The sequence below is a fragment of the Plasmopara halstedii genome (genome assembly GCF_900000015.1).
Source record: "Plasmopara halstedii genome assembly, contig: Scaffold_287, whole genome shotgun sequence".
Taxonomy (NCBI): Eukaryota; Oomycota; class Peronosporomycetes; order Peronosporales; family Peronosporaceae; genus Plasmopara; species Plasmopara halstedii.
In genome coordinates, this window is record NW_020187208.1 from 434,438 (window position 1) to 458,741 (window position 24,304).

General features: G+C 47.3%; 4 protein-coding genes across 4 annotated transcripts; 3 read left to right on the forward strand and 1 right to left on the reverse strand.

The window, feature by feature from the left end:
• Positions 1-11,292: 11,292 nt before the first annotated feature.
• On the forward strand, positions 11,293-12,909 carry PHALS_04977 (malate dehydrogenase; the record flags this gene model as incomplete). Its single annotated transcript, XM_024722702.1, has 1 exon — positions 11,293-12,909. The coding sequence occupies one exon, from the start codon at positions 11,293-11,295 to the stop codon at positions 12,907-12,909; it is 1,617 nt and encodes a 538-aa protein (XP_024573752.1).
• Positions 12,910-13,176: 267 nt separating this feature from the next.
• PHALS_04978 (tubulin family) lies at positions 13,177-14,799 on the reverse strand (the record flags this gene model as incomplete). Its single annotated transcript, XM_024722703.1, has 2 exons — positions 13,177-13,624; positions 13,685-14,799. The coding sequence occupies 2 exons, from the start codon at positions 14,797-14,799 to the stop codon at positions 13,177-13,179; spliced, it is 1,563 nt and encodes a 520-aa protein (XP_024573753.1).
• Positions 14,800-16,909: 2,110 nt separating this feature from the next.
• PHALS_04979 (uncharacterized protein) lies at positions 16,910-17,300 on the forward strand (the record flags this gene model as incomplete). The annotated part of the gene is made up of 2 exons (XM_024722705.1): positions 16,910-16,948; positions 17,022-17,300. The coding sequence occupies 2 exons, from the start codon at positions 16,910-16,912 to the stop codon at positions 17,298-17,300; spliced, it is 318 nt and encodes a 105-aa protein (XP_024573754.1).
• A 4,223-nt stretch (positions 17,301-21,523) lies between these two features.
• Positions 21,524-21,835, forward strand: PHALS_04980 (uncharacterized protein; the record flags this gene model as incomplete). The annotated part of the gene is made up of 1 exon (XM_024722706.1): positions 21,524-21,835. The coding sequence occupies one exon, from the start codon at positions 21,524-21,526 to the stop codon at positions 21,833-21,835; it is 312 nt and encodes a 103-aa protein (XP_024573755.1).
• Positions 21,836-24,304: the final 2,469 nt, after the last annotated feature.

Sequence of the window (24,304 nt, forward strand, 5' to 3'; positions counted from 1 at the left end):
ACAAATTCAGTGCCTGGTTCTGGAAGCTTGTTGACACTTTTCGAGGATCTGTTTACAAAGATCTCACAAGAGCTGTGCGCGTTGGTTGTCATTCTTTGTACAATACAACTGCAGAAGGGCTTATAAGTCAGGCAAATTGAATGTATTGGTAGATGCCCTATCTTGGCGTCCCGATTACAAATTATCCGTTTATTTGCAAGCTGTTCGACATGATACGACAGGCGTATCCAAACGACCCAGCTTGTGATGTTATCCCTAAGTTGTTGACAACTACGGATAATCCAGTCTCATCGATCTTATCCCCACGCGTTCGCGTACGAACTCATCGATACTGAGAACGGATTATCGTAAGTGTATGAAAGAGACGACTTCCCCGTTGTCGTATTCATCAACGGAGACTTGAAGAAAAAGTTGGTGTATGAAGTACACGATACACCTATCGCAGACCATATCGGTCGAACAAAGACTTATGCAGCGCTTGCACACTTTTTTTGGTGGTCCAAAATGTATGCTTGGTCTAGGAAGTACCTTCGTACGTGTGAAGTATGTCAGCGAGTGAAGCCATCCCCACACCGTCAGGTTCCATTGTAGAGTCTGCCAGTACCAGCAGATTGCTGGCGGTCCGTCAGTTAAGACTTTTTCGTTGGAATACCCCCTATTACCGCAGAGCATAATGGTGTTTTAGTCTTTGTCTACTTTGTTGAGCAAGATGGTAAACCTTATACCATCAGTTCATTCCGTTTCCTCCAACCCCTCGACGAGTTAATCCGTCGCCCGGGACAGGCGCGTCGTGTTGCACTCAGTTGGCGAGGGTTTGAGACGTGCTTCCCGTGAAGCCGCGAACGTACTGCCCGGCAATGCACCCTGTGCAGAAGAAGAAGAAGAAGATAGGCTTCGCCCGTGGGTGCCCTCGCTACCAGCCAGGCTGGGTGTTTTGTGTGTCATAGACACAGGGCTCATTGAGCGGAGAATGTTTAAAGTTGTTCTCAAAGAAACTGCAGATGTCTCAGACAAGCGAGCCTCGTATGAAGCGACCGTTAAATATGAATTGGGGATATCCACAACTTCAAAAAGGGAGAGCATAACGGGGTTACACGTACCTTTGTATGAAAGGGCGAATCGCGCAAGATTGCTCGACCGTACATACGTGTGTATTACACAAATTAGTGCAATCACACAATGATGCGGCAACACCGTAACAAGAAGCCACTACGTGGCGGGACTGCCAGTGGTTATGCATATTATTTACTATTTAGTTAGGAAAACCTACTATTTTTGATACAGGCGGCTTTGCCGCAAAAATACAGTTTCAATTTTATACGGAGGTGTAACGGGGTAACACGTATCCTGGAAACAGGTGGGGGTGTCACACGAGATGGGCATGGTGTGACTGCACTCAAACAAGGATACGTTATGTGGCAAGGTAGCCAGTAGTAATGCATGTATTTAAACTTTACTATATATATTTAGGAAAATTTAAACAATTAACATTAGGCGGCTTTGCCGCAGATAAAAAATTAATAAAAGTCAGTTCTGGATTTTAAACGGAAGAGTTAGTTAGCCTTGGGTTAAGGCAACAATTACTCATTGAGTCAGCGGATTGCGGTCTGCTAACTCGTACTTGTTCTAAGTATAGAACGAAAGGTCGGTGACCTAAATTACGCTTCCTCTAAGCGCAACGCTACGCAGCCCCGCTGCACTTGGTAGCACTTGTCGTCAATCTACACTTGAGTCGTTTAGACTGATCCTCTGTGAGGATGGAACAACTTTCTCTTTGCCCCAGGGCATGCAGGACGGGCTTGACAAGCTGATGTCCTTGCTTGGCCCTGAGGGCATAAACGACGAATTGCTGGGAACCCAAGAGGTGCTCTAAACTTCACCAAAAAATATATTATTGCTAGCAATTTTTGTCTTTAACGAAGAATTCCGTTCATCTGCCTTCAGCGGCTTCGACTGATACGAGATAACACGATCCTGTCCATTAACGTCTTGCTGCAGCAATGAACATCCGTCGCAAAGTCGAACGTGTCGCAAACGATTCTGTACTGCAAATCGGCATTTGGTAATGCAAAAATAAGCGTTGCCTGCAAACTGTGCTTGAATTCGTCGAAGGCGACTGCACAATCATATGTCCATAACCACTCTTGATCGTTCTTCAACAAGTCCAATATAGGGCGTGCTAATTCTTGGTATACCGATGGAGATAGTTCGCCAAAATTAACCATTTCTTTCGATCCTTATGGTAAGTTGAAGTCGGCCATTCTGAGATCGCTTTGATCTTTGCTGAGTCTGCCCGAAGAACACCGTCGACGCCGACAAAACAGCCCCAAACTGGTACTTCTTCGGCGCCGAGAGTACATTTGTCGATGCTAACAAAAAGCTGATGTTCTGCCATGCACTCCAATATCTGTTCCAGGTGTTCGAGGTAAACTTGATCGATAGATCGGCCTGTTTTGGGTTTCGAATGGACAAAAATGTCGCCGAAACACGTCGACGCGAACGATCGCAGAGGACGGAATAAATGCATTACGAGACGAACAATCGTCGCTGGCGCATTGTAGAGCCCTTGTGGCATCAAAGACACTCCCATAGCGTACCGCTAGATGTGCTCAGAGCCGTATACAAAATGGATGAAAAATCCATCAAAACTTGACTGAAGCCATCTTCGAGATTAAGTACGCTGAAGCGTTTCGAGCTAGATATCGTTTTGATGATGGCAACCTTGCAAAACATAGGGGTCTGTGCTGACACGGCTTTGACGTTCCACTTACAATGCGTCACTTGCCATTAAAGTTGCGAACGCAACACGTTGGCTTACTGTAGATAGATCTACTTTCTCTCACCCACCACTGTTGCCGTTTAGTAGCAAAGAACAAGTGTTAAAACTCGAATTGCTCAGCTGGCAAAGGTCATTGACGCAATAGCAGATATCCTGTACTTGGCTCAATCTCGATCTCGTGTCCTATACCACGATCCGGCGGGAGGCCGCGTTGGAGTTCCAGACTCAAACACGTTGACGTGTATTTGGACACAAGGGCGAAAAAAGAATCGTGCGGATTCTTGAGAATAATTGATCCACATCGCTGCCGAGAATCTTCGACGACTTGAGCGTATTAACCTTTTCTGTTGCTGCGCTTGCACGACGAATCATAACGACATCGGCGAGCGCGCCATTCTTGAGTTCTTCAAGAAACTTTGAAAAGGTTAGTTCTTCCAGGCTCATAAGAGCAGATGTTTCTGGAAGCGAGGCCTCATAAGCCTGGATTGGGTAATTCCGTCACTGCGTTCACTACTGAAATTTGTGCTTGAACAGTGGTATAAACCACTGGAGATATAGCTTCCACTGTAGATGTGACTACGGGAACGATAGCTTTCACGGTAGAATGCCAACCGGAGCGTTGTAATTTAGCTCATGGGCTCCCACAAGAGTTTTATCTACTGAGGCTTTAGCTTCCACAACAATATGTACTATCGGAGCATGACTTGCTCCCACAGTAGCGCTTGCTACTGGAGTCTTGACCTCCACAGTACTGGAGTATACAGCGCTCCCACAATAGCTTTAGCTATTGGAGCTGTTGCGTCCAAAGTAGATTTGCCTACTGGAGTAAATCGTGCTTCCACGGTAGTGTCATCTACCGGAGCATTGGCTTCCAAAGTAGATTTTATCTACTGGAGCATAGCGGGCATCCACACAAGACTTAGTATTGGAGCAAGAACGTTTACATTAGCTTTCGTTACTGGAGCGTAATGAGCTTCTTTGATTGATTGAGTCATCGGAGCGAGAGCTTCCACATTATCATTAGCTACTGGAGCATAGACGTCGACAGTAGACAGTGTTTCGGCACAATTGGCGTCGCAAATCACACCTTCTTGATGGCTTGTGGCTTCACTATGTCGCAGACGCCAACATAGCGAGCTCTATCTTTGATTGCAAAGTTGATACGCTGGTGGATAGCCTCAGAAGGGTTATGACGTCCGTAGGTGTAACTTTCAAGGCGAGCTACTCGCAATCTGCCTGTTTCTTTAGGCGATCCATGGCTCGTGGTCGTCTAAACACGCATACCCTAGTATGAGATCAACCCGATCATCCATGTCGGTGACGGATACCGTCGACTTGAAGTCAAAGTCCGAGAATTTGACTCGTAAATTGACTTCAATCTCCCGTTGGGTAACAATCACACAATGTTACCATTATTCTTCGCGCATACTGCATCGAAGATGAGTGGATCTCCGCAATACTTCTTCTCCGAGCGTAATAAATTGACGCTCCAGAGTCAATAAGGACTCTGAAAGGTCGTCACTTTTGCCAAAACAATGATAAGGCCTTCCTTCTTCTCCACCTTCGTGGGAAGTCGAAACATCCCTGCTTCCGCTGCACAATATTAACGCAGAAAAACGTAGCTGGTTCTACCCCAGTAGACCGCCCCACGCTCAATAGGCCTGGCGAGGGGCGAAGCACACCAGAAGGAGTAACAAATCGGCGTTGTTGAGGGATGGGCCTCCTCGACCGCTGCGGAAATTGGCCGAACGGCCATCACTTCAGCTGGCACCCCGCCATCCTCCTCGACTACGAGTAGAGTAAATGATGATACACCAGTGAGTTTGGACCCATGAATCTTCGTCGAGCAGTCCCGTTCGAAGTGGCCCACTCCATAACAGCTTCTGTAGGCGATCAATCGCGGACAGGTCATTTAACCGTCTTGTGGCGCAGTTGATCAGGTCCCACCAGGCGTATGCAGAGAAATACTTCGACGACATCTTCTACACAGTCGTGCGGGCGCGGGAGGACAGATGAGGAAAATCACATCGTCCATTTGGGAGCAGAGCTCGAGTGTATGCGTCCGAATATGCTGTATGCTAATGCAGATAAGTGCATCTTCGGCGCTGAAGAAATCCCCTTTCTAGGGCGCTCCATTGGGAAGCGTAGCAATCGAGCGGATCCCGCTGAGGTCAAGGTTATTGTGGACTGGCCAGTTTCAAAGAATCAAAATGACTTGCACAAGTGGCTTGGCCTCGCCAACTACTTACACAAGTAAAGCGCGAAAAATGCGGAAATGGCACGGTCATCGTCGAATCTCCTTAAAAGGGATACGGATTGATGCTGGGACACCGAGCATTGGGAGGCTTTTGACAGGGTCAAAGACAGCCTCTTTCATGTATCAATACTGGCGTTACCAGACCCTGATTGTCCTTTTAGTGTTGTCTGTGACGCTTTAGACTTTGCCATCAACTGGGCACTGCTATAAACAGACGCCTAGGGGCGAGATCGGGTGATCGTGTTCGAATCCCGCCAGCTCAAGACTGCGGAGCGAAAACTACCCGGTCCACGACAAGGAATTCTCTGCGATGAATTATGAACTTGCCAATTTCAGAATGCACTTGCTCGGCTCAAAGCCGTTTGTGATCTACACAGATCATGCATCACTTCAAACTGCGACTCAGTCGCCTCACCTCTCACAGAGGGTGGCCAGGTGGCTTTCTTTCTTCGCCGAATATAACTTCGAGGTGACGTATAAGCCAGGAAAGCAGAATGCTTTTGCTGATGCGCTGTCACGCAGACCGGACAATGAGCTTGCTCATGTCACGACGATAATGTCGTTAGTGACGGATTTGATCCGCGCCGCATACACGGGTGGTAATATGTGTGTAACGCTGCTACAGGCTCTCGGGAGTTAGGAGTTGGAAACTCGGACTAGAAGTTGTCGTCACGATTGCGCGCACGGTTACACCGATATCGGTAGAATAACGGGTTGCTGTATCACAGCAGCAAATCAACGGATACGCCTCGAATTGTAGTTCTTCACGATCAGGATTTAAAATATCGTGTTCTCTATGAGGCCCACGACACCCCACTTAGTAATCATCTCGGTCGTGACAAGACGTACAGCTCGATGAGTTGCTACTACTGGTGACCCAAGCTGTACAAATGGATGAGCACATATGTGCGCACGTGTGAGACGTGTCAGAGAATGAAACAATCTCCGAATGCGGCGGCGCTGCTGGCCAGTTTTCCGGTACCCTCCGGGTGTTGGCAATCCATGAGTATGGACTTTTGCATGGCATGCCGCAGGACTCGGAGGGTATCACGAGTATAGTGGTCTTTTTGGACCGTTTGAGCAAGATGGCTCATCTTTGGGCAGTGCCGGACACCATCGACGGTGTCGGTACAGCGACGCTGTTTGTCGATAGTGTCTTTCAACAGCATGGATACCCGGAGTCAATTATCTCTGATGTAGAGCCGCGCTTCACTGGGAAGTTTTGGTCTGCAATCTTCAGGGTGCTGGGCACCAAGTTGACTATGTCAACAGCGGACCATCCGCAGACTGACGGTCAAACTGAGTGCGTGATTCGTGTCGTTGAAGACGTCTTCGCAGCATCTGCGCTGGGATGCCGAAGCGCTGGAGCGCTATGTTGCCACTCGTAGAGTTTGCTCTGAACAATGCAGCGCATCGTCTCTCGGCTACACGCTGATTATGTAGATAAGCTCGTTCAACCTCGCGTCCGGCTGACGCCGCTACACCATGGCCCAGGGCTTGGTTGGGGGGAATAGCCGAACGGCTGGCTGATGTCAGCGCCCTCACTATCCGTAAAAGATCGATGACTTCCTGTCTACCAGAATGAGTGTCCTGCGGCACGTTCGCGATGCGATGGCTGAAAGCCAAGACATGCAGAAGGAATATGCAGACGGTAGAGGTGAAGTAAATGCTAAATATATCGAGGCCGGAGATCTGGTTCTCTACACATGTAGTCTTCGCTGCCTTGAGACAAAGCTCCGTCCACGGTTTACTGAAAGCCTTGCGTATACGTTAAACTTTTCGAGATGGATGTGCACCCATCCGGTGCCATATTTGGGCTTGCTTAAGCCGTACCAGAATCTGGCGCAAATAAACGCGGAAGGGTTGGCGCCAGGGCGGCGCCCAAAGACCCTCGGCCACTCAGAAACTGAACTAGCAATAGTTTTGAGCACGGAGTGAATAATTTCCGTTTCAAACGGCGCAAGGCACTCCACTGTCGCACGAAGTGACGTATTCGTCTGCTCGACCGCTCCAAAAGAGCGCAAAAACTCAACGTGCAACAGTCGGTGCATAAAGTGCTTCAAGTCTTCCGCACAGCGGTTTGCGAAATCGACAAGATGCTCGGCAGAATGCCGAACGACGGACTTGTCCTCCAGAGCTTGAAAAGCATCGCAAGTCACCGGACGGCGATCTAACAGGTCGTCATCGTCCGCCGCCAACACTTCTCGATGAGAATGGTGGTGTCCACTATCACGTGGAACGCATTGTGGGCCGACGTCGCTGACAGATTCAAACCCAATATCTTGTGAAGTGGCGGGGATACCCAAACTCCTAGAACTCGTGGGAGTTCGAGGTTCCACTTCGGCAAGACTTCCCAGACTTAGTGGACGCTTATGATCAGAGGTACCATGACGCTCCGCGCTTCTCGGCAGTAACCTGGGAAGCCAGAGGGCCATGAGCTGAGCTCAAGCTATGGCCCTGAGCTGCTGTGGTCGTAGACTCATTCGTGTGATAAACCACAGAGCTTGCGAAGGTGTGATGGATTAATTCATACGACGCAGTGCGATAATACGCAGGAAGGCGGCGTTGCGCTTTGAGTTTGGCGAACTCAAATCAAAAATGGCGTTCTACGCGCACCGCCACTTTCTTGTGGCTCCGCTGTAAGTTAGACAGCGTGGAAAGTTTCCAGTTCGCTGTACCGATCGCACAGAGCTCCTTATCATCTGCAGCGGTTTCGCAACGAGCGAGCACCCCAGGAATAGTCCGCATTGCGGATACAGGAGCGCCTCCTCTTTTAGCTTGAAGTCGAGCGCGGTACCTATCCATTGGGATCTCTTGATCTACCAAAATGCGAGCCCTCACGGAAAATGAAAAGAAAGTTATCCTCCTTCGTCGATTATACCTTTAAGGTAAGGTGTAAGTTGCCGTTGGCTTGATGTGGCGGCGAATGCTCTTTCGCGTCATCCCAACCAGGATATACTGAATATCATTGCGATGGTGACGTCACGAATTGATCACGCAACAAGTCCAGTGTACAGGCCAGTCGAAACACGTGTTGCGTCGCTGAACTCTCTGAAACGCAAAGCAGTCGAGACGTCAGGCTCGCTTGATCAATGCGAGCGGTAGCACGCTTGCATCGCATTAGAAGCTTTTCACATTCCCGTACCGACTCAATCTGTGGGAATAGGTCCTGAATACGAAATACTGCATGAGCACATGATAATGGCCATCTCGGAAGTGAAAAGACTTACTACTCGGTGAGCTCTACGTATTGATGGAAAACATGTTTAAGTGGGTAATGATACATATATGCGCACGTTTGTTTTATGTTATCGGGCCAAACGGTTGTCGCGTGCGTTGGTATGTTTTGCAAGCATACCAGGTCCATATGAATGTGGATAGCTTATTTATCAAGCCTGACTTTCAATATTCAAAAGAGGCGTCCGTTCATGCTGGTATTGTGGTCTTTGAGGAATGTCAAGATGACTCATCTCAATGCTACCAGCGATAGTTGACCAATTAAGATACAGCTAAGCTACCACTCGACAAAGCGTTTCGTCAGCTTGACGTGCCGGTGGTCACTGCTTCAAATCGAGATCCTCGCTGATCAGCGACTTATATAGGACACTTTAAATGACTTGTCACCACATAGGGTTTGACCAGCACTAACGGGTCACAGTGTGATAGTCAGATAGAACTGTCTATCGCGTAGTATGTATCTTCCTCGAAGCAATTGCGTTGCGAATCTGCCTCTCTGGAACAAAACTAGTTAATTCCGCGCTTACTATCGCTGTACATGCCACTACAGGCTTTGCCCATTCAATTTTGATGATTTGGCTGATTCCGGTAATTTTTCGATACCACCGTAGATTGGATTCGGTCTTGGTGTGCGCTGTCCTTTCGATCTGACTTGCTGTTTTCAGCTCAGCTAGACTTTATTGCACTTATAACATAAAGAGGGAAACAAAACTATCATTATTAGATATTGTGGGTGAAAATTATTCTGGAACGGACAAGAAGGCATAATTGCGATCACACTGCACCAGATCATTTACGATTGTTGTAAGAAAAAGAATTGGTTGTACGCTTACTATAACCTCTATGTTGGTTCCAGCGAGCCATTCAAAAAGAAGAGAGCTCGTTGGAAGACTAAGCAACTTAGATATTCCTTCTACTCTAGAGAACGATACGGCTCTGACTGCATTGAATACCTCACTCCACTCTGTGCGATGGTTTTACAAGGCGAGCGCATCTGATACGTGGATCATCTCCTTATCTCGACCTGCAGCGGAGCTGCCGTAGCTCTTTCCTTAGAGAAAGCTAAGCTAAGGTCACCGATCTTTCGGTTTTCACCAGAACTAGTACAAGTGTAGCGGATCGCAATCCGCTACCTCCAAGAGTACCCAAAATCTAAAGCAAGGCAAATAAACGCTTCTGTTCAAAATTAGAGCTGTATTTATTTGTTTTATTTGCGGTATAGCTGCCTGTATCGAAAACCTTAAGATTTCCAGATTAAATAGTAAAACCTAATTAATAAACTGGCAGTCCCGCCATGTATTGGCTTCTTGTTACGGTTTAGCCCCACCATTGTGTGATTGCACCGACTTGTTTAATCCACACCTTCGACGGTCACACCATCTTGTGTGACCCACTCTTTAATACAAGGGTACGTGTCACCCCATTACACTCTCCTCCATCAATACCCACAATTCACCTTCAAATGTGGCCCAATACGAGGTTCGCCTGTCGGCGACACCGTCACGTCCTTAAGAACATCTTTGAACATTCACCGCTCAATGATCTATGTGTCTATGACTCGAAAAGCATCCAGCGTAGCTGATTCCGAGGGCGCCCGCGGGCAGAGCCCTATGTCGTATTCTGCACGAGGTGCATCTACGGACAGTACACCCGCGGCTTTACGGGAAGCACATCCCACGCCGGGCGCCACAAACCGCGCCCATCACTGACGACAGATTTTTTCGTCAAAAATTCGGAGGAAGTCGGCCACGAGTATCTGGTAACGCAGCTGTTCAGACCACATAGTGGTTGTGCACAATTCCATTTTGTCGAGATATTTGTCTATTGTCGAACAGAACATAGGCACCCGAATGGGATATTTACATCTAACGCTTGCGAGCAGAGCCTCAACTTATGCCCTTAAAAAGGTTTTGAACAAGCATGTCTTTAGGGCGAGAAAATTACTCTTGTTAAGTGCTACAATATAAGGGATGGTATGCGGCCAAATTCCACAATGTCCCTCTTTATGTCAAGAAGTATCTTGACATAGTTAAGGGAACACCCAGCTTGGATTCAAGTCTTTTTTATCTATACAGATAATACACACAAATTGCTTTCTCATCCCGGAGAGCGTTTTGCTGGTCAAGATCAGCTTGTGTAGTGGCCAGGAGCCCGACTACGTGGACATCTAACGATCGAGTGCTCGCGTCTTTTGCTTCAGTAGCGGGATCCGCCGAGCAAAAGCCGTGATCGACACGAGGAACTAGGATCGAACTTGGATAAGAGCGCATGAGAGCCTCCCTTTGGGCAGCCTCCAACTACTGCTCCCGTGCCTCGTCGGGGCGATTGGTAATAATTCAACTTCCTCCCGGAAGTCGAGAGGAACGGACACGGTGTCCGCATGGTTCGAGCAGGGCTCACGTCGCGCCGTTGGCGTACCTCGCCTTCCTCGTCTAAGAATTATCCGTTTACGAGCATACCAGAGGCGATGGACATCAGCCATGCTAAGGAATAAGAATGAGATTTCGTAGCTGTTGAGCAGCTTTGCAGTACTCGCAGATGTGCTATACATAACATATGTGCCTTGCGTGCCCCCTTCACTCTCGAATGCTTGATGTCTTTTCTGCTGGATGACGAACTCTGTAGCTTTTCAGATTTATTTCATATCACTTTATATCTTTTTTATGCATACAATGAGCATAAAAGGGCTTCATAATTGATGACCATAATCAGCAACATATCAAGTCCGTAGCGAGCTGGCTGTCATCTCAGTCATATCTCTTTTGTTGACGCACAGCTTTAAACTTCGACTAGGTCAAAACATGTGATGTTGATTTTGACGCGACAGTGTCGTCAGAGCTGTTTCACGTCAAAGAATCTATCACGTGTTACCGACCATATTGGTTATCTAGAAAAATTATGGTTTTTTTCTTGATTGTCGTCCACTTCATTCTCCAAGCCTTTAATTTTGATTCGGAGACGGCGTTTTTAAGGATCCATTTGCGTTTTGTCGCCCTCCCTGTTAGATCATAATACCATCATGTCTTCCTGTGGTTACACTGCCATGCGTACGCCTATTGTCAATAAGGGTCTGACATTCACGGAAGAAGAGCGCAAACAACTCGGTCTACGCGGCTTGTTACCGGCCGCTGTGTCTACGATTGAGTTTGAGACAAAGCGTGCCATGGCCGCCATTCGCCGCAAGACATCGCCCATCGAAAAGTATTTATATATGCAAAACATGCAAAATACGAACGAGGACGTGTACTATCGTATGCTCATCGACCACACGACTGAGCTTATGCCCATCGTTTATACGCCAACAGTTGGTCAGGGCTGCCAGGAGTTTAGCCACAATTACTTGCATCAGCCGCGTGGTCTCTTCGTATCGCTCAATGACATTGGTCACGTCAAAGAAATACTTGACAATTGGCCAGAGAAGGATATCCACGCTATCTGCTTCACGGATGGCGAGCGCATACTTGGTCTCGGCGATCAGGGTGCCAACGGAATGGGCATCCCTATTGGTAAGTTGTCACTGTACACAGCGTGTGCTGGTGTACCGCCCCACATGTGTCTGCCCGTTGTGCTCGATTGTGGTACCAACAATGAAGAATACTTGGCTGATCCGTTCTACATTGGTCTACGTCAAAAGCGTGACAGTGGTGACAAGTTCAAACAGCTTGTGGACGAGTTTATGAACGCTGCCAAGACCAAATACGGTGACAACGTTTTGCTGCAATTCGAAGATTTTGGTAATTCCACTGCCTTTGAGCTGTTACGAAAGTATCAAAATACGCATTGCACATTTAACGACGATATTCAGGGCACAGCTTCAGTTGTCCTTGGTGGTTTGCTGGCTGCTGTGCCTTTGTCGGGGAGGTCCATTTCGGAACAAACTTTTTTGTTTCTCGGTGCTGGTGAGGCAGGTACTGGCATAGCTGAGCTTATTGCTCGAGCCATTGCTGAAGAGACTGGAAAGAGTGTGGAGGAGTCTCGCAAGCAAATTTGGCTCGTGGATTCGCGTGGTCTGATAGTCGAGTCTCGCAAAATTGATTTACAGCACCACAAGTTGCCGTTTGCACACAATGCTCCCGCCAGCCCTGATCTCCTGTCCGCTATTTGCCAAATCAGACCAACTGCTTTGATTGGCGTGTGTACTATTCCCAAGACCTTCACAAAGGAAGTGTGTCAGAAAATGAGTGAATTAAATGAACGCCCAATTATCTTTGCTCTCAGCAATCCTACGTCAAAGGCCGAGTGCACGGCTGAGGAGGCTTACACTTTCACAAACGGCAGATGTATCTTTGCCAGTGGAAGCCCGTTTGATCCTGTGGTGTACAATGGCAAGCGCTACGTGCCTGGCCAAGGCAACAATTCGTATATTTTTCCGGGCATTGGTCTTGGCGTTGTTGCATTTGGTTTGACCCACGTGGATGACGAGATTATGATCATTGCTGCCAAAACTTTGGCGGCCATGACCACCCCTTCTGACTTAGAGATGGGATGTGTCTACCCACCGCTGTCGAACATACGCGATGTGTCGCTTCAAATCGCGGTGGCTGTGGCTGAGTACGGCTACGCAAAAGGCTTTGCTTCTATTCCCAAGCCGGAAAATTTACTTCATTTTCTGACCAACTTCATGTACAATCCTTAAGTTCTCGGCGCTCGTGTTGTAGCGAAGGCAGAATATTATCGGGCTGTGAATGGTGTTTGCATTTTCAATAATCCTCCGCACATTCGATCGAAATGTTGAGCTTCACCTTGCGTTCAATACTATCGTTAAAATTTCAAGCTCAAACATAAGCATTTAAGTGTCCATAACATCCCTTGACGAGGAACTAAGTGAAACCAGTGCGAGTCATCAATACATTTACTTCCCTCGCCTCTTAAGGAGGCACATTAAATAAACAAGCCATGACATTCAAAATAGCGGTTTTAACCGTCTTGAGTTCCGCATAATGGTAGGCGGAGTGGCCTCTGAAGCATGTTCCAGCTTTGAATACTCCCCAATAAGATACATAACGTTTTCTTGTGCCTCGTCTAACTTGGCGATGTCCATGTATTCAGTGTAGTGGTGCACATGCGCCCGACGACTATAAAGCTTTTGAAAACGCGTGTTTAGCCGCTGGAATGTCTCTCGGATGCAACAGTTGTTCGACAGGCATAATAACGATGACTTTTGCCCCACAGGCGGCACTCTGCATATTCCTACCTTGAAACCTTCCTGATTCCAATGGATCATACGCAACTCAGACTGTAGGCGCTGAATGTTGGCATTGATATCTGATATTTCTACGCCCCCTCTCATGAAAAGACCGCACGCCAAATATACGCTCGCTCGCGGGTTTGCCCGAATAAGTTGGTGGTCTCTAGGATACAATAAAAATTAGTCGGTACATGAACTACTACTACCATTTTTCTACACTCACTTTTGAAATGCATCAGAAAACATTTGGAAGAGTCGACGAGGCTGTTGTCTTGGATCTGAAGTATCGAATGCGGGGCTCATACTTGCCAGAAGGAAGTGAAGTTTGGGGAATGGCACCAAATTAGTTGTAATATCGTTTAGATCCACGTTTAACGAGCCTGGAAACCGCATCGAGCTTGTTAGATTTGTCAGCAGCCGCGCCACAACGTTGTTCATTTCTTCGAACGCACTTTTCTTCTGCGTGTCTGGACGTATCATCACTTTCTTCTTCCTAACTTGCCTTGTTGACAACGTTGATGATCCCTTCCCCTTTTTATAGAAGTGCTCAAGTTTACTCATGTCAATGCTATCATTTAAACGGGAGCCATTTATCACACGCGTGGAGAGATTGTCGCCTGTCGACAAAGTGTTCATCCTCGCGACGGATGACATTCCTCGGCCAATCTTTGCACACAGGTCTATAAGAGCCTCGTTTTCGATAGGCAATACACAGTCTGCGTGCTGTGTTAACTCGTTTAATGCAAGCATACTATTGTATGGAGATGTGACAACATCGTCATCTTCGGACGGGAAAACGACGGTTGCGAACCGGTAAACGTTCGGGTAAAGGTCCTCAAGCAGTCCCAAAATGTATGTGCCTAAGCCCGAGCCAGTACCTCCACCCATGGAGTGCATAACAAAAAATGACTGAAGCGAATCGCAGAGCTCCACAGCGCAACGCAGCTTGTCCTCTAGCTGTTCTTTGTACTTTGGACCATAAAGACAATGCCCGTGTGCCCAGTTGTTGCCTGATCCGGACACATCCGTGACAAGCTGCTGTTGGTCAAAGAGCTCACCCAAAGGTCCGATCATAGTCTCTGCTACGGGTCCTTGTTCCATGTCCACGAGAATCGCACGGGCTTTTAGTGACTTGATGAGAGATTGGCCGTCGTTGAAAGGCATATCCACGGGTGGCGAGAAGCGGCTATCCACGTTGCGGAAAAAACTGCTCATACTCTCATCAAACACACTCCCTTTGCAGTTTTGCGCGTGTTCTTCTAACGCTAGTTGCCAGAATTGACGGCCGATCTGGTTGCCACATTGACCTACTTGAAGGGTGATTAGCTCACGCGGCATAAATTTTCAGAATGAAATATTCGGATTTGTGCTGTATAGACAAAAGTAATTCGCCAAGAAAATATGTTCATGTTGCTCATCCAGAATGTGACCTATTGACGAATATAGTTCTCAGCATCTGTTATCGATATTCACACGAATCATTTTAACAACGCATACGTTCATTCACACACATTATAGAAATATAGCTTAATGTGCTCGAATCCTGCAGCATTGAACGCACCACTGATTGAGCTCCAGCATATACTCTCAGTAAATCCCTGCCCCCAACACCTCATCTAAGGTTCATCCCTCTGAAGCTGTGCAACCGTCAACGGTCGCTCCTAAGGAACCACCTCAGTTTGCGCGATCTCAGAAAGACGCAGCAACGCCTGCCGTAGCTGCATATCCATTCTGCGCAAGCTTTTTCTGCCCCAAGCAGACCACCACTTCCGAATTTGCCTTCTCCCATGCAAGCGTGCAAAAAAGGTCACCTTCAGTTTGTCCGTCGTCCTCCGCCTCTGTCTCTACATCATCCACCTTGAATTCGTTCGTCGCGCCTACTACCTAGGGCTCTTTGAGACCACTCCTCACGACAGCTTTGACGTCGCGATTACTACTTGTGCCTCGCACCCCGTGCCGCCGTCCCGCCTACTCGACCGTAATTTACCACGCCTTGTTCATTTCGTGTGCAAAACGCATTTGACTGAGAGGACGTAAGAATCACCTCTCGAGGGGTTTACGAGTGTGAGTTCGTAGCTAGGGACTGCAGTTGCAATACGCCGTGTATTGAGGTACACTTTGCGTTGCGTTGCGTAAATTACGGTTAGGATATTCGTAACTTTGTGTGTATCAGCGCTCAAATCTCACGTTAGCACTATAAGTGCAGTTAGTCAGCCTTCCACGTAGTCTCAACCAAGCTAGGCGTTTGTTTAGGTGCAACCCAATAATGTGTTGCTTTCTCCTCACTGGTCGCGTTGATCCTGCGCTTGCTTTTTGGCAAGTTGTGGGTAGTAGTTACTACCACCACAGTCGATCTGCCCAGCTGCACCAACCCTTGACTTTGACAGCAGGGTCAAGCCGTTCTCTTAACAGTGGCAATTGCATACACCAAGTCGCCGCCGCGACCACCGTCACGCCCATCGCCAAGCTCGGCAACGCCACCACGTCCAGCACAGCTAGATGTACGGCAACGTCAGTTGCGGCCGACGGGACATCAACACCCAACCTGCTCCACGCTGGGTGCCTGACAATTCTCAATTTGAGACAGGCCCTAAACGATTTTGGACGACTGTTCACCTCCGCTACGTCCAAGCGTACGCGCGTCGGGGCAACTCGTTCGTCTACAAGTCAGATGATGCCTTGACGTGGCTGGGCAACTTACAGCTTACATAAGTGTGACAAATTCGTAAGTATTTTAAGTACGACAAACTGTACTTTGTGAGTTAAAAAGCGTTTTCGGCCAAACGATGAGCGACTGGCTCGTGCAAAGAGGAGCCAGAATTGTTCTGATTACTCCTACGCACATACATGGCCAAGTGAAGTCCAGCGGACGCACTGTATATCTCAGTGTCCGGTCGGGCTCTTTGAATCGATCGGAGAGCCTCATCAGGAGATACATTTTGACTAGTAATGTCGTCGTACTTTATGCAGCACAGGCTACGCAAGCTTGGTTGGATAAAGCCGCCATCCTTACGGCCTCACCCTCGACGATCGTCCGACACTTCTGATGCTAGCATGAATGGAAGTGACGACGCCGCGGAACACCAAGTTGCAACCCAAGTCCCCAACGAGCCACAAAAAGGACACGAGCTGCAATTGACCTAGAAGTGTCATCTGCTCATGCCATGCTCACCGGTCGTGTCTCTGCTCGTACTGGAGCTAAAGCTAATCGCATGATCGCTGACGCTGTACCGGAAGGCGCACCGGAGTGAAAAGTTGTTCAGCACTCTCGAAATGGAGTCATTAATTGCGACGGCGGCAAGTAAATCGATCAAACAGGCCTAGTTTCGTGCGAGTTGGAGTGCATGGTTAAAGACCCTTAATCCCTGGTGTGCTCCTTTCCAGTATCGCCTTAAAAAATGTTATGACATTCTTCGGAATGAGGGATTGGATAAGATCCTCCCACCTGATGTTGATCTGGAAGCCGGCGAGCAAGACGGAGAAGTCGGTGGAATGGTCACCCTAGTAGCTGGCTTTACTGCTTCGTCTGGCCTTTTATCACTTGAGGAGAAAGCTCGTAGACTGAAAGTGTCCGTACCCTCGCTCATAAAGTGGGACAGCTTTCAGTAGAAGAATTTCAAAATGTCACCGACGAGTTTACCAAGCGAAATGCTCTCAGAAGGACATCTCGCGAGGACATATTGACAGCAATACAAGCGCAATGTGCTTATTCTCGACGCATTATTTCAGCTTCCACCCAGTCATCGAGACCAACTTTTCGAGCGCACGCGGTATATCGAGCAATCAGGGCGGAGCCAGTCGCTACCAGTGGATTTTTAAACTCCCAAGATCGCTTGTGAGAACGCTATGGCATAGACTCAATTGATGCTGCCACCTTATTCGGGGCTATGTTTTCAAATAGTGAATTTCAAGCCGCTGCAGTACACAGTGCCATTAGTGACTCGGTCCTGATAATATTTGCGCCAAGCATGTATATGAATCAAATGAAATTTTAAGCTATCCTTGGACCATTACTGACCCCAATCGTCTTCGTCACTCCCCGTTTCTGCTCTGGAGTGACATCAGTCTTCTCTGTTTGGCTCGAACTGATGTGGCGAAGATCTTCATAAACGACAACGGTACGTGGTTGCGGTACATAACGATTTAGCAATTATTTCTTTGCCTGAATCGATGGCTAAAATGTCATCAAGATTGGTGAATCCTCATCTTTAAAAAAACCTCGAGTAATTAATGAAGTCTCGCTAAACGTGAATGGGTTAAATACAGCCAAACTCGGTACGTATCAGCGACTTCTCTCGGAACATCTACTGGTCTCGTTCCAAGAGACAATGTTCAACAAAGAAGACTCACTTTAGACCAGCAAAGCTAAATTCATGTTACTGACTCTGGAGCGCGCTGCTACTGGTCCGACACCATGTTTTTTGTCTTTAACGGGAGACATGGCGTACGCCTAATAATGTCATCAGCCTCACCGTTGGTGAAGCTAAAGAACTCACTTGTCAAGTCTACGAAGACCAATTACGCAGTCGTTATTTATTACCCAAGTCTACGCTTGGCACTAAGATGGTGATATATATACATATTGTTTACGCATCTGATAAACCCCCAAGACGTGGCAAATGTTTTCGTGCACTTCCCACTCACTTCATCCTCAATGACTTGGATGAAGACGGCCAAGCGGCAAACATAGTCGTTGGTGACTCAACGTCACAATGGACACTTTTCTGAATCAAGCTTCATCTTTCCAGTTGCGCCCAGGCACTGGTAGAGAAAAACTGGGTGACTGGTCTGACGCGTTGAGCTGAATCGACGCAAGGCGCTTTGTACATCAGGATACAATGAGCTACACAGGTCCAAAACGCAAGAACGACTTGGTTACTGTTTTCTAACACTTGATTTAGTACAGCATCAGCTCGCTACGATCAATCATATAAGGGATCGAAAGTGGCATAACGAGACCGCATACCGGTGAGGTTTTGGCTACAAGCAAAGTTTACTCCAACAATGAGAAGGGCCCCGTGGTGATGCCCTACATTGCTTCTACGAGAGCCGGATGTCATCACATATATTACTTCTTCGGCAGAGCAGGTGGCAGCACGTTTTCGGAAATTTGGCGGCACTAACCCAGGCTTTCTTCTGGATGAACACAAACGTTCCGATTACATTTATCTTCGTAGTCAATGGGCTGAACTTCGACAAGCTGATGCGCGTGGAATGGCTACAAGAGTCGCCGCAGTGAACTATGCCATCGATCTCTTCAATCTGGCTTCGATCGACTGCAACAAGTCAGCATTACAATAAGCACAAGCTGATCTTAGTGCATACAAGAAGACGATTAAAGATAGGAACGCAATGAGCAAATTTGCACCGACTGACATATTATGCAGCGAGCAACAAAGCACTTTTTCGGCCACCAAAACAGGACTGCCTCACGTCCTTCATCGCAACTTTAACGTGGCGATGGGTCGAGAAGTGATGACCGTGTTGAATTATAGGCGGGCCACCGCAGGTTTTGGGGGCAACTTCTCTAGTCAACATCACCAGATCTTCATTATCTGCGGGATGCTACATATCAGCATCTTTGCTTAGCGCGAATGCTACGTCAAAAAGTGGCTAAGCTCATGTCAGCACAACAGCATCTGCTCGATGCACCTATCACGGCAATCAACTTTTACTTGGCGATCATAAAATTCACCAATGGAAAAGCGCTAGGTCTCGACGGATTACCAATAGAGTACTTCAAGATCTGTGGGCACGCATATACGAGGTTAAACACGACAATCAGTCATCACAGGAAAGATAACTAAGTTCCGACAATGGGTGCTCCTTTTGCTGCTAAACAAGACTGAAGATAAATCGCAGCCTAAGAAATACACTGCTACACGAAGATGTAGAGCTTGGTCTCAAGATTTTTGCGCGGAGGTTGGGACTTGTGGTTCCTTCGCTGAGACATGAAGATCGAAGTGGGTTTGTACATAGCAAATCTAAACGTCACTCTCTCGTTCGCTTCCGAGACTTACAAGAACTACACAAGCAGAATTATCCCGACGATTGCGCAGTTTTTATCGATTTTGCCTAGGCTTTCAATAGTGTACTATGATCAGCGTTGGACATGGTACTGCATCACTTCGGATTTGGTACGACCTTTCGAGCCTTGATCAAAACACAATAATAAGACTTCTGTTAGTTTGCTGTTGGAAAACTCACCAGAAGTCCCGTTTGTACTTGGGGCCGGGGACAACAAGGCGACCCACTATCTCCGGGACTGTTCGTGTTGTTTATCAAACCACTCATGAATTACTTACGTGCTCGAGTTTCGGTGCGAGGATTGGACATTAATAGTGGATCATCTTCACATTTGCGGCTTGCTTTTGCGGATGACTGCACCGGTCTACTAGCTGATGTTGATTACGCAACTGAATCCCTGAATGTGATACAGGATTACGCGTTACCATCACCGGTCTACTAGCTGATGTTGATTACGCAATTGAATCCCTAAATGTGATACAAGATTACGCGTTACCATCAGGACTACGACTAAACATGAACAGAACGTGCATGATGCCGTTACCGCAACAAGTCAACTTGCCCAAATTTGCCAGACTACGTGCTTAAACCGATCTCAATGTGTTACAACCGTCAGACATTGTTACACTAAAATGAGTACTTCATGGCGCGACTGCGACACCTAAGCAACGATTTAGAGATGTGGATGGTAAATTACGAACACGATGCGCCATCTGGAAGTACCGTGTACGTACATTGCGTGGCAAAGTGGTGCTATTGCAAAGCATCATATTACCACTACTTTGATACACAGCCAGTGTAATGTTAATTGCACTAAACTTTCATAGAATTGTGGAGGTCATCATCCGCAACTTTATTCTCTCAAAGGATACGGATAGTGACCCGCGGTTGCTGGAAAATTTGCAAAAGAATTACTTTACACATTTGTCTCGAAGAGTAGATTAGAATTGACAATTATCAAAGCCTTTATCCTAGCTATGCACCTCTAGACATTAAGGAATGAGATTAATTTGATATGTGATTTGAATGATGTATCGGTGTTGTATTTTAGCAGTTCAAATCTTTTCAAAACATTGGGCTCCATTGGTACAGGCTTCGATATTTTATAGGGGGCAATGGAATGAAGTGCCTGACTATTGGAATACTACTTTACGTATTTTGGGTGGGACTGCGCACTACTCACGGCTCCACAGACTGGAAACGGTTTGTGTAAGTCATGCCGTTTATAATAGAATGTCTACTTTACGTGTTGCAAGGCTAAAATCCCTTTAACCGAAGTACTATTGGCTTTCTGGAGACATTAGGACTCACCCTCCTACAAGACTTTGTGAAGCGCTTTGGATGCTTCGTGACACAAGATATACTAAAACTCTGCTTCATGTGGATCAATTCGCCCGACCTGCGTCGTAAACACGATTAGTTTCTGCCACAATTTCGCGACCTAGATTGATCTGTTCCCCAATTGGGCCTATATATAGACCAACTCGTCCCATTCACACTGAATGTGCAAATCACTGTTGGAGTCTTGAAGACAAAATGGTCATAGACCTGTCCAACCATGACTTTGTAAAAGTATTATTAAAGACTAAGTTGGATACACCGCTTTTAAAGCTCCAACTTAACAAGCTTCAGATTACAGGCTTAATTCCAACGGAAGATGTATGACGCTTTGAATGCCATTTGTAACATCATGTACTCCCAGTATGCTCCGATCTTAAGTTTCGTCTTCAACACAACGCACTAGGATTTCGATAAGTTTCGATGGAGAACTGAAGTCATATATAGCAATACAAGCATAAATGGATGCACAAATGTTGAAGATGCCCAAGGGCTTGCAGAGTGGCATTACATCAATAGGAAGTCTTTATTTGACCTCTCAACAAGCTTATTAACGGAACTTCGACTGGTCTATGATCGTCTTCTCAACATACGACTATTGGACAATATGGGACATACATTTCATGCAATCTCTATTATTGTGCGCTGTTGTGTACTTCGCGCATTATGGCGTCTTCGAAACAAACGGATTTAGAACATGGGTGTTTCGACTTCTCAATACTTTGATCGTAATGATGCCTTTGCATACATCAAGCTGCACTATCGGCAGGTTCAATTACGTGCCACTTTAAAAGGCATGCTTACATGGGTACAATTGACAGATGAAGTGAAACGTAGTCTTCACGCGCAACATAATGCATTCGTGACATCGACTACAACCGCTTCAGCCGTTCAGCAATTCATTATGGCAACAATGGACAACTTCATGACGGCACAAGTAACTACAACTAACTTTACAACATCTACAATACAAGCGATACCGTCAACAACGATGCCAACGTCATTTTAACAGCTACAGGAAGTGGATTCGTCCCATCGATATCTCGGACGGACATCCAGTACAACTGCTAGAAAGGTCAGGCCGGGCCTGACGGGGTCATAGGAAACAAGGACGAGCAAGCTCGGATCCAAGTTGGATAAGGGACTTTTGAGACGCGACCCCCCCCGTATTCACTGACCGCGCTATTGACCGGCTTCCAATAGAGGTTCACCGCATTGTACAATAAATTCAGACTTACGCCGGCGCTCTCCACTGCTAGCTACAGCTTTGAGCAACCCACCCTAATAGGCCGCACCGGTCGAAATCTTCATGTTAATTAAGGCAATACACGCAGCACATGTCTGCAGTCAAGAAATTTTGTACAACTTGGCAGCCCACGCATCAAACACAAGAAGCAACTATGGGTGAGATGTTTAGTCTTTTTCTGATCATGACATGACAAGTTTGCGAGCATCTCGATGGTAAGGTTCAAAAGTTTTGCTCCAAACGTTCTCGGGCGTCCTTCACCAAAGCTTTTCATTTTACCCTTTCTACGTCTCGACACGATAATGACGGCAATGAACTTAACCTTTAACACCAAGCACACAGCCAATTTGGACTTCTATGCCCCGCTGTACTGAGTCTCTACAAGTCGATAGCTAAGCAAGATGATCAAGATTGAAGCACAAGGTCTATATGCGATCCACACAAGTACAAACGGCTTAGGTTATTTTAAGATATCAAGTCTACGGCTATCCAAATTGTGGTCCAACTATTCAAGATAGCACATCAATCCAAGAACGACTTAACAAGCCACTCAGCGGACAACACACCATTTCACAAGTCAGCACACACCAAGATTAATGCACCAACTGCGCTTCTTGGTCGCACTTCTACCTCTAGACACAGCGAATGCAAGGCACAGCTCAAGGGCCACGCTTCAAAATCATATTCGAAATACTACTGCCATTCAACACTATCGACACAAATAATCTCAGCGTCAAATTTTCGATCGCAAACTGGTATCGGTCAACTCAGTATCAAGCTCAAGTACTGCTCCTGTGGCAAATCGGCTTCCGGCTTGCCCAATGTACTTTCACTCTTTAACTAACAAGACTACCATCGCTATGATCGCAGACTCACCCTGTGTGTGATACCAATGAGCTCACGGGATTAAATAATCCAAACGTCGCGGGGCGACAAAACGAATAAAATCGGCGACGCGCCCTGAGTTTGGCAATCTCGAATCGAAGATGGCATTCGACGCGCACATCCACCTCCTTGTGGCTCCGCTGTAAGCTGGAGAGCGAGCAAAATTTCCAGTGCCGCTGCATCCATCGCTCAAAGAGCTCTTCATCATCTGCAGCGGTTTCGCCAGGGGCGAGAACTACAGGAACTGTCCGCATCGCGGGTACAGGAGTGCCCTCTCTGTGAGCGCGCTACCTACCCATTGGGATATCTTGAGGTACCAAGAAGTGAACTCGGACAGCTTTTCGTTCGTCAAACCCAGCTTGTGTAGTGGCAGGGAACCCATCCACGTAGACACCCAACGATCGGTTGATCTCGACCTTTGCTTCGTAGCGGTATTCGCCGAGCGGAAGTCGTATTCCACACGAGGGTATAGGATCGACCGTGGATGCGAGTGCATGAGAGCCACCCTGTGGGCAGCCTCCAGCTGCTGCTTCTGTACCCCGTCGAGGCGATTGGTGATGATACCACTTCCCCAGGGAAACGTACACGGTGTCTGCAAGGCTCGAGCAGGGCTTACTTTGCGCCGCTGGCGCACCTCACCCTCTATTCCTTCCCAAAATGGGATAGGAGTATCCGACTCGTAGATGACCTTCTCGAAATCCTTGACGAGATGATTCGTCGCCCGTGGCAGACGCGGTGCTCGTGCCGAGAGCTTGGGATGCGCTTCCCTTGAAGCCGCGGACGTGCTGTCCGAAGTTGCACCGCGCGCAGGAGACAAAGAAGGGCTCTGCCCGTGGCCAGCCTCGCTGGGTGTCTTTCGTGTTCTAGACACAGCATTCATTGAGCAGAGAATGCGCGTAGAAGCTTTTGTGGACACAAAGGTGTCCTAGACACGCGAGTCTCGTGCGAGGCGACAGTTTAATGTGTGTTCACAATTTTGTTGGGGGGAGAGTGTAACGGCTTACACGTACCCTGATATAAAGGGGTGGGTCACACAAGATGGTGTGACCACACGATGGCGTGGCTACACCTTAACAAGACGTGGCTGGACTGCCAGTACTTATGCATTTTAATTAGGTTTTAGTATTTAATCAGGAAAAGCTATAGATTTAGATACAGGCGGCTCTGCCGCAAATAAATAAAAAAATACAGTTTACATTTTGAACGGAAGTTTATTTGCCTTGGGTTAAGGTTGTGGTTGCTAGCGGATTGCAATCTGCTAAACTCGTACTGATTATAGTATAGAGCGTAAGGTCATCGACCTTAGCTTAGCTTCCTCTAAGCAAAAGAGCTACGGCAGCCCCGCTG